The sequence below is a fragment of the Molothrus ater genome, chromosome Z (assembly GCF_012460135.2).
Source record: "Molothrus ater isolate BHLD 08-10-18 breed brown headed cowbird chromosome Z, BPBGC_Mater_1.1, whole genome shotgun sequence".
Taxonomy (NCBI): domain Eukaryota; kingdom Metazoa; phylum Chordata; class Aves; order Passeriformes; family Icteridae; genus Molothrus; species Molothrus ater.
Window position 1 is genome coordinate 25,720,308 of NC_050511.2, and position 10,001 is coordinate 25,730,308.

Here is a 10,001-nt window from a genome sequence, read left to right on the forward strand (position 1 = left end):
TAAAAATACTAAATAGAACTGGCCCCAACACTGATCCCTGTGGGACACCACTAGAGCACAACTGGATGCAGTACTGTTCACCACCACTCTCTGGGCCTGGCCATCCAGCCAGTTCTTAGCAAAGGGTGCTCCTGACCAAGTTGAGGGCTGCCAGCTCTTCCAGGAGTGTGCTGTGGGAGATGGTGTCAAAGGCACACACAGCACAACAGAGGATGGTACGTGCTAGTGCAGACTAGTCACAACTGTGGAAGATGAATAGTGACTATGACAGCAGGCAGCAGTCAAAAACTGCTTGCTGAATTAAGGACATGGGAAATGCTTATGAGCTCAGAGATGCTTTAGAAAGCATCATAGGAGTTTTGTTGCAATGTTGGGCAGAAGCTGGATCTATGGCATGTCACTGTAGCTGTTAATCAGAGACCCTTCAACACCTCTTTTTTGCCACATCCTGGGTGTCTTAGGTTGCAAATGCATGACTGGCCAGGGGTGTGTATTCTGTTGCCATCTCTTAGAGGTGGGGCAGTTATCTTCTGTTAATTGGGCCACCTGTTAAAACCAGGTGGGGCAGTTTTTCTATATCTCTTCAACAACCAATCCTCCCTCAGGGACATATCTTCTGGTAATGGGCCATTGAGTGTCACTGTATGACTGGTAAAATTACATCATCCCATTGTGAGATGCTCCGCCCATGGGGAGGAGCCAAGCATTCCTACTTGGATAGAATCTGAGACTTGGAACACCAGAGCAGCTTTTTTGCACTGGATTCCCAGAGGAAGACCAGGCCCATCTACACTGCCACTGGACCTTCAGAGGAAATGTACTCCCTTTCTATAGGCTCATTGTTTCAACAGAACCACATCTGTCACTCCAGGAGGACTGCAGCCAACATCTAATCAGACTGCTACCAGCACCCTGGTAATATTCTGATTCTGTCCGTGTTGTTTTGTATTACTGCATTTTTATTTTTATGAACCTTGCCTGAGAGCCCCTTAATTTCAAAATTACAATAATTTGGAGGGAGGGGGTTTACATTTTCCATCCCAAGGGAGGCTCCTGCTTTCCTTAGCAGACACCTGTCTTTTCAAACCAAGACATTGGGGACAATGAAAAGCTAAAATTTCCTCCTATCCTCAGAACACTAGAAATCAAGAATGAATAGTCTACCGGTCTAGGATGCCACAAGATAGATCCCCCATTTTTTATAGACTAAAAAGGTCTGAGGAACCACCATGTTCCCATGGAATCTGAAATAATACTTCATAAGCTGATTGAATTTGTTAAGCTGTGTTGAAGAAAGCTTTCATTTGTCATCTAGAAACAACAAGCCAAACACCACATACCAGGCAGGCCTGGACCCTGTTACAGCTATGAAAATCCAGAAATTTGCTATGCAGCTGCAAGTAAATGACTGGGATTGAAGCTTGACCTGGTCTCCCTTGCACAGTCATTTTAATATATCTTAAGTAGCATCAGTTACTCTTACCACAAAGCTTAGAAAACCTTGATATACTCATATGCAGAGTTATAAGATTTGCAGCACTTGACTTCCCTTATCTAGCCACCATTTTTCCCTATTTCACCATGCTCAGCCCAATTCAAGCAAAGTACAGCATTTCTTACCATCATAAGAAGCTAGAAAGAAGCCCTTGGACTTCGGAGATGAATAAGGGCCTGCAAAAGAGGACTTCTGTCTTTTGAGGGTGGAGGAAATCCCACAGGACCTCTGCTTCTCCTGGGAATGAGCACCCCTTGCATTTTGCTGCTCCAGTCTTTACCTGCTTTCATACCATCACCATTGACTGCTGCAAGCCACTACAAAGGCAGAAAGCCTGATGTTACAGCCTCCCTCAACAGCAGTAGAGGAAGTCTAACATTTATAGAGTAAAAAACTGAACTGAGGGCTCAGCTTCCCCACATACTCTGTCCCCTCCAACCAAGACGAATTGGCAATGATGGTCAGGAAGGGTCCATGACTACTGCAGACAAGCTACACACTCTTGTTGAACTGCTACAACTTTGGAAAAGACCTCATGGTGGGCTCAGTTTCATATAACTTTATTTGGCATCATCTGTGACTGTGTACTTACTGAAAATGAGGTGTTTTCTCATTCTGCTGAGGAATACAGGAATGAGAACAACAAAGAGAAGCCATGTCATGGTACATCATGGTAATGTTTCACACCACAAGATAAAAGTACCCTTCCACATTTATCTTCCAATTACTAAAGAGAGATTGGGATTTGTCTGGCATTCAAATAATCACTGATCTTCAGAAAAAAAAACCAAACCCATAGACTAGGTAATCATGACTAAGAGAAAGAGAGAACTTAAAAATACATACATACACAAAGACAAGAAACATGTCAACACCACTTTAGCACTTTTGTATTTTATTGTGGAACTGAGTTTGATTCCTTTACATCAAATATCCTCAATGGAAGAGGGGATATTGCACACAAATATCATAAAAGCACTACATATTACTTTCACTGGAAACTAATTTTCTACATTAGATATGACTGGATAGAATAGAAGTGATGCAGGATTATAAGACATAATACCATACACAGCTGCAGACTGACACAAACACCATTCAGAACAAGAGAGAGGAGGTGTGTGAGGTGCTTCTCAGCCAGCCACAAGACTTTCTTTCCATAGTTTGGAAGATAATGGCTGCATGCAAATGCGTGAAAGCATATTTCAGATTTTGTCTTTTACATTGAGATTACAGCCCAGTCTTGAAGAGGTAGCTCCTGCCTTCTGGAGCACTTAGTTAGCCTAGTAGAGAGAAGCTGCTTCTTAAGTTTTTTTCTTTCTATATTTTATGCTATTGTTTTATTTAGTTACTCTTTTTTTTAGAATTTTTTTGTAAAGTCACAACAAACACGAGTTTTTTCTTTTTTTTTCAAATTTAAAATAGCAAACATTTTTAAACCAGGTGAATAATATAATTGCATTCTAAGAAATGCTTACACCTAGTTGATTTTAGTGTTTTGTTCAATTATTAAGTGAAATGATGAAAGCTTTTCTTTCAAGTGTAAACATAGTATTTTTTCATATTCTAGTAAATCCAGATCAAGAAAATTACTATTTCTCTCATAAACATCATTACTGAGCAAGAACCTCTGGCGACAGATGAACAAAGAGAAGCGCATGACAGAAATGTCCCAAATGCACAGCAAGTGCTCCTTGGAACTCATTTGCTTGTGTTGGGAGGGATTGAAAATTCAATTAACAAATTTATTAAATCTTAGTAAAAGAGTACCAGAACTCTCCTAAAATGCATAAGCTATCATAGACAATTAAAAAAACCCCAACATTCATATACACAGTTATCTCCATTCACCACAGTATGTAAAATAAGTAAAAAAAAAATCAAAAGTGATTTCTATGAAAGATGGGGTGAAAATAGAGGTCAATGAGTCAGGCCCACCACAGGACTTTGAAAAGGCATGCAAGAGAGGCCCTGTCCAAGTTCAAGAGTGGGATGGGATCCCCAAAGTTAATTCTTCATTGAATTATGAAGCATTATATTAATAGCATAAAGATCATGACTGGGAATGCTGTTATGGGTAATACCATCATTGAAATGGAGTGTTCTTTGCACTCAGATATTGAATCTTTACAATTAGAGTAATCAATAACAAACCATGCTCCTAGAAATCTATGCTGATCAACAGCACTCATCGTTAATGTACACAGTACATCTTGATGACTGTTACACTAAACTAGTTGTGTAGTACTAGGATTAGCACAGGTAGATTAGATCCACAGGCAGGAAAGTCATTAAGGGCAAGAGGAGCCAATGGAGGAGCTCATCGCAGTGTTGAATCTAGGTGCCATTGCCATTTGGAAGGGAGTGGATGGAACAGGCATTACAATACCTCAGAATAGCCAGACCATGGTTTTAATATTCTTGTAGCAGCAAAAAAAGCAAATGTACATGTGTCTAATTATAATTATTATTTCAGAAGTAAAACAAATGTTTCAGCCATCCTAAATTTGCTTGGGCATATTTAAGGCTTGATTCCAATTTAATTTACAGTAGGATCAGATGACTGTAACTTCCCTGACAGTAGTGAAATTGCTCCTGATTCACAGGAGTGAGTGGCATAAGTGAGATTAGTCACAAAACCACTGCTGTACTTAAAACAATTTTCTACCAAAGCAGAGATACAAACCATGTCAGGTGTTGTCAGAAAATCAGAAAATCTGTTCCCACCCACTCAAAAGGTTTGAATTCTGAACTATATAATAGACAAATCAGAAAAAATTGTAGAAACAGTACAACTGTTCTGCCAAAAATTCTGCAGAACATACCTGCAAAATTATACAACATAGTCTGCAAAGTTATCCCATATCTTTGTAGACTATGTATTACAAAAGCATTTTTAAGTGAATTACATGAGCCCAGCAAACATGCTTGTTTTCACAATACATTTCCATCTGCCTTTTGTGCCGTAGTCACTTTGAGTTATTCGTAACTACTTAAAAGGTATAGCAATAAATAACACAGCATTGCTAGAGAAATCTAAAAAAAGAGAAGACATTAAAAATAAATCAAAACCTCAACCACTGACAGTAATTCACAGCATTAAATGGGCATGAGAAGCCCACATTTACAAGACCCTAAACCAGTATTAAAAAACCCTCATAAAAATTAGGAGTGCAAACTTACACCTATTAAACAAAAATATCCTAACAATGTAAAATTGAAATAAATTATAAGTAGAGAAAATGAGGTCATAGTTCACTACATTGTAAAACTTAACAGCCATAATGGTGATTCACACAACCAGCACGTAACTCCATGCTGTAGGCCTTTACACCTTCTTAAATTCAGATTTGAAGATCTTCTGCAATGCAACAAGATTTTTTTAATTGGGGTAAAATTTCTGAGACTAAAAAATCCAAACTGTCTTAAATCACAGAGCAGTGGTGCTGTTCCTCTGCAAACAGTATAGAGAAGGAAAAGAATGGAGGCATGAAGAAGGAAAGAAAAGGAAGAAAAAAAGAATATTAAAGGAAGAGGCAACAAGAGGAAGAAGAAAGGATGTGAAAGAGTAAAAAGAGAGGAAATGAGAGGAGGAGAGAGGAGTAAAGGAAAGAGAGGAGGAAAGGAAAGAGTAGAGGAAAGAGGAAAGCAAAGGGGAAGAAAAGGGAAAGGAAGGGAAGGAAAAGGGAAGAGAAGGGACTTTTTGCTTATTGCTTGTTCTATCCTTTTCCAAGATCTTGTGAGAGTTGAGAATGTAAGTTATAACCTTTTAAGTATTGGGCAATCAACTTCTCAAATCCCATTTTCTGTCACCATCAACAGAATAATTTTATGAGGGTATCCTTCTATACCCGTCTCCTGAAAAAGGTATTGACAGTTGACTGTTTTCAGTAAATTTTACCTCAATATCAATTCTCACTAGAATCTTAAACAACACTACTCATTTATCTTACAAAACTACTAAAAAGAATGCCTTCACCTGAAAAATTTTTCTTTGCATTTACCTGTAAATGAAAATGTTTGTTACAAGTCATGTATTAAAAGTTCATGCAGCACTAAAAAGAAAGGCTTCTGTACATTTGTTCCCATGTTCACTCTTAAATTAAACAAATGAAATCAGGTAGGACAAAGGAAGGCTGAATACTGTACAGGCTCACAGGTAACCTTTTCCATCATTCTGAATGTTTCACTAAATTTTGTAACTCTGATACTAGACACCACTTCTATCTTGCTTCCACAGTACGAAAGGAGCCTTCAAAAAAAAGCTCATCTTGCCTTGTTGAGCTGTCCAGGTGCATCTGTGAAGTGTTCACATAACTAGTATATGTAATTCATAGCACCAAACCATTTGACCAGTCAGATAAGTTCCTAATACCACACATGCACATTCACGCTTCTTTACTGGTGTAACTATGATCCTACACAGATGTTTTATAAATTTGCTGTCTCAGCATTAAAAAATAAGTGCATCAAGTTTCTTTGTACATTCAAGTCACTTTCTAAGGCAAATTGTCTACTGTATGTACTCCCGACCGCTTTGGTATTTTGCTTTAGTTAATCGACAGTGGACATGGGTGTTTTCAAGCATGTGGACTGGTCAGTTCTGGCTGGAGTGAGTGGGCTTTCACTGGAAGCATGCCTTAGACCAACAATTCTGCATGTTGTAAGAAAGGTTTTAGACTTCTGGATGGGGTGCAGGCTACATGCATATTTGGCCTATGATTGTTAGGGTGTGTCAGTATGCAGAGTTCAAATTAAAGTGGAAAGCTGCTGATGAGTGATTAGGTCATACATCCCTTCCTAGCCATGTTCTCTTTCTTTTTATGTTTGAGCTAACTTAATTCTTTAAAAAAAGGATCCCCATAGTGATAGCTCAAATTGATAAAAATTTAAGACTTTCTTCTCAAGTGAGAACATAAGCAGACTCTAGTAAGCGATACATCTATTGCCATGAGACTAATGCAGACCTAATAATATACTACTTTCTCCTCCTACCCCTCTCTCTCATTCTCTCTTTGTATTTCTTTAGAGGGCAAATGCCTCTACCTGGCAAAAGTCAATTGGGGTTGCTAGTGCATGGTTTCAAAACGTTCAGTGGAGATGCAACTGATCTGTATTTTCGCAGTAATTTGTACTCTACTATGGGAAGACTGTTATTTCCCTTAGCAACCAACAAAGACTGAAAAATATTAGTGACTTGCATCACTGTGACACAGTATAGCATTTGGCAGGTATATAGTTCAGCAGTTGAAATAGATGACTTGAATTTTCAGGAAAGGTGTTTTTCAAACTGAAGAATTTCTGGAAACACAGTTTAATCTTGTGATGCACGGTCTTGTTCTTACAGCTCAATCTTGCATGCAGGAAAAGATTCATCTTGCATAACAACAGTGCTGCTGCTTGCCAAAACCATGATGTTGAGATCTTGCTGTTTCTCATGGGTCTCTTGATACCATTCCCTCATCACTTCTGAGTCATGGGTTGGGATTAAAGTCACCTGCAACATGAAATAAAAGTCCTATTGAATGGACCACAGAAACAGTTGATATGTAAAATGTCTTTTCAAGAAGCCCCAGCCAACAAGTATGTTTCCCTTTTGGAAAGAGTGAATTTTTATGCAATAAATACTTGAATAAATGGATGGATAAAAAGAAATCAACATGTAGGTAAGATAGAATGACTGAAAATAAGGTTTATAAAAATAAAATGTTGGTTTTGTAAGGTGGTGTTATAAATAACTATGTAGTTCTTGGCTTTCGCTGTTATGTATTGGCTTTTGCAAATTATTATTAATCACCACAATTTTGATATAGTACAATTTGTAATCACTTTTACGTGCATTTAATATAGTATAATTTGTCAGCTTTTTGTGGCCAGTGTCTTGGTCCCTGTGTAACTTGTATATTTTAGTGTGATAAACATAAATTATAGTTTAAGCTTTCACAAAATATTAAAGTGGATGCTATGTGTTAACTTTTGCAGAAGTAACTGTAGTTGTGAAATAATAACTGATGTCTTTGTTTTTATAACTAACTGACAGAAGTGAGAAAAACAGATGAATTTGTGAAATAGCTGATGTTGATTTAAAAGACTTGTGGAAATAGCTAAAACGGTCTGCATGGTCAGATAACATTTGAGGAACAGATGTAAAGACCCCTGCCACTGACCCTTCAACTATCACTGTTGCCTGCTGAAACCACATAAGTGAGACACGACTCTCAAAATCACATCCATGACTACAGCATGTACTCTAAAAAGATGGGTCAGGGGTTGAACCAAGCTAAAGAATCCCTGGAACATGTAAACAAGTTTAAAGAAATGTTTGAATATGTTTAATCTTTATGAATATGTATTTGACTAATGCAATGAAAAAGTACATAAGATTAGCTATGTATTAGCTATGTATTATTTGCTATGATTAGCCAGTGTGCCTCTAGCTACAGCTACACACCCATCACTGTTTACTGTCCCTTTTATCCCTTATTCAAATTTTAAAAATGTTGAAGAGTGAGGCTTGTTTCTCACAGTGCTGAGATGCAGCTTTCAAGAGAAGCATAAGGTTGCAATCTGCACTGATAACTCTTCAGATTACAGACAAATATTTTTTTCACTTATTCATCATAATGGAAAGGGACATGAAGTTTCCAAATGCATGTAATTTCTCTAGAAAGTATGAAACATTTCTTCCCTACTCAAAACTGCAACAATGCCAAAGTCAGATCATGTATGTGGTGTAGTAAAATTATGAGATGGCCAAGCTGGCCCTATAAACCAGTTCTTAACTGTTTTAAAAACCAGGAACTGGTCTGAAGGGAGAGCAGTGCAGCTCTGTGCTTCACACATCACTGGTGCCCAGCCAGGGTGCCTGCTGGGGTTTAGGATTCTTCCTTTTGTTTCTTTCTTTCAAGGAATTTTCTCCCACATGTGTTGATTGGAGATAATAATGATGGGGTACTTAAGAAAGGCAAAAGAAGTTGCCACACCTCAGGGGAAGAGTGCAGCTAGCTACTCTCTCTTTTTACCTGGGGGTTGTCTGTGAAGGACAGAGATACCGGGAGAATTGGTCTGGGTAAAAGGTGTTGGGTGCAGGTCCTCTATCCTCTCATCATATTCTCCATTCCAAAGGAGGTTCCTGTCTTTCTTGGCAGACACCTGTCTTTCAAACGAAGCCAGGGCCCCATTCTCTGGCAGCCACCATCTGTGCCAGAGATGCTCTAGTTTCTCATAGCTGAGAAAGGTTAGATTTCCAGGTTGAGATAGAAATGAAGAGCCTACCTGCATGTTACTCTCCCACTGTGCCTTGCCCTCCAGCAGGGAGTCCAGAACAGCCCTGCTTGGCTCCTCGGCCGCGGCATCATTCCCGCTCACCACATAGTAGGATGACCGCACCCTCTTGAAAAACTCAACATCAACATTCTTGCTGTTGCTGTGGTTGGGAATGTACACCAGATCCAAATACACTGGAGGTCCTGGAGGCACCGCTGTAGATTTTGCCACCTTAGTATTCCCAGGTCCTTTGGAAACCAAACAACAAAAGAATATATCACAGGCTGGTTAAAAGCATGCATTTATTAATTACTGTTATAACCACTGAGGTGAGATGTGGCCAATTATGGAATTACCCTCCTACATACAATGGCAAGTTACAGCTTTGTTGTACCCCAATTATGATTGTAATGGGAGCAAAAACCTGAAAAACTGGAACTACATAATACAATAAAAAATCACTACCATATATCAAAAATTTGGCTGAACCTTTTCCAGTAATATACTACTATTATCCAACAATTACTAGGCAGGGCTGTGATTACTGAATTACCATTCAGGAAATACTGCTATTATTTTCCTGATGAAGAAGGGCAGCTTTTTGAAAGTGTAGGGTATGACTGATCATAAAATCTTGTATCAGACAGGAGGCCATGAAAATTTGAAGCTGTCCTTAAATCTGAGGTACATAGCAAGACATGATAGCAATTGATGTGCTCAGGCTGCCTTACAGGTGCATTAGGAAGCTACTACACATGAGCACAAAGAGGAACTTGGAAGGAGGAAGTTGCAAAGCAATTCAGGGAACACAGTCAAGTATTTGTCTGCCTGCTGTATCCTCATTTGCATTCATAAATTTGCTACTTATTGCAAAAAGCTACTTATCACAAAAAGTAGGGGGAAGCTGCTGTACACAGGATATACAGTACTTGTTCTAAGAGCTTCAGTCAAAATGAAGTGCAACATGTAAACACATTAAAACTATTACACAAAAAATCACATCTTTTGCTCTAAAATCATGGTGTAAACTAAAAATCGGGTTTCAGTCAGTAATTTTACCCAGATGATCAATGTTTATGGTTTATTAGCTTTCTCGTGTTGATTAAGCTTGGTAAACAATTATCTGAGCAATATGATCAATTTAGGGTCAAACAGTGTAAGGCCAGAAAACTCCCTTACAGTTGTCTAGCATGTTCTGACACTCACCACAGGGCAAAATGCCAAATGAAGTGATAAGATT

At 38.6% G+C, this 10,001-nt stretch overlaps 1 protein-coding gene across 1 annotated transcript in view; it reads right to left on the bottom strand.

The window, feature by feature from the left end:
* Positions 1 to 2,373: 2,373 nt before the first annotated feature.
* Positions 2,374 to 10,001, bottom strand: part of MAP1B (microtubule associated protein 1B) — a 71,278-nt gene continuing 63,650 nt past the window's right edge. Inside the window, exons 6-7 of the mRNA XM_036403564.2 lie at positions 8,771 to 9,009; positions 2,374 to 6,992 (exon numbers count right to left, since the gene is read on the bottom strand). Coding sequence (XP_036259457.1) covers positions 6,837 to 6,992; positions 8,771 to 9,009 — 395 coding nt within the window. The 3' untranslated portion in view covers positions 2,374 to 6,836. The remainder of the gene's footprint in view (positions 6,993 to 8,770; positions 9,010 to 10,001) is intronic.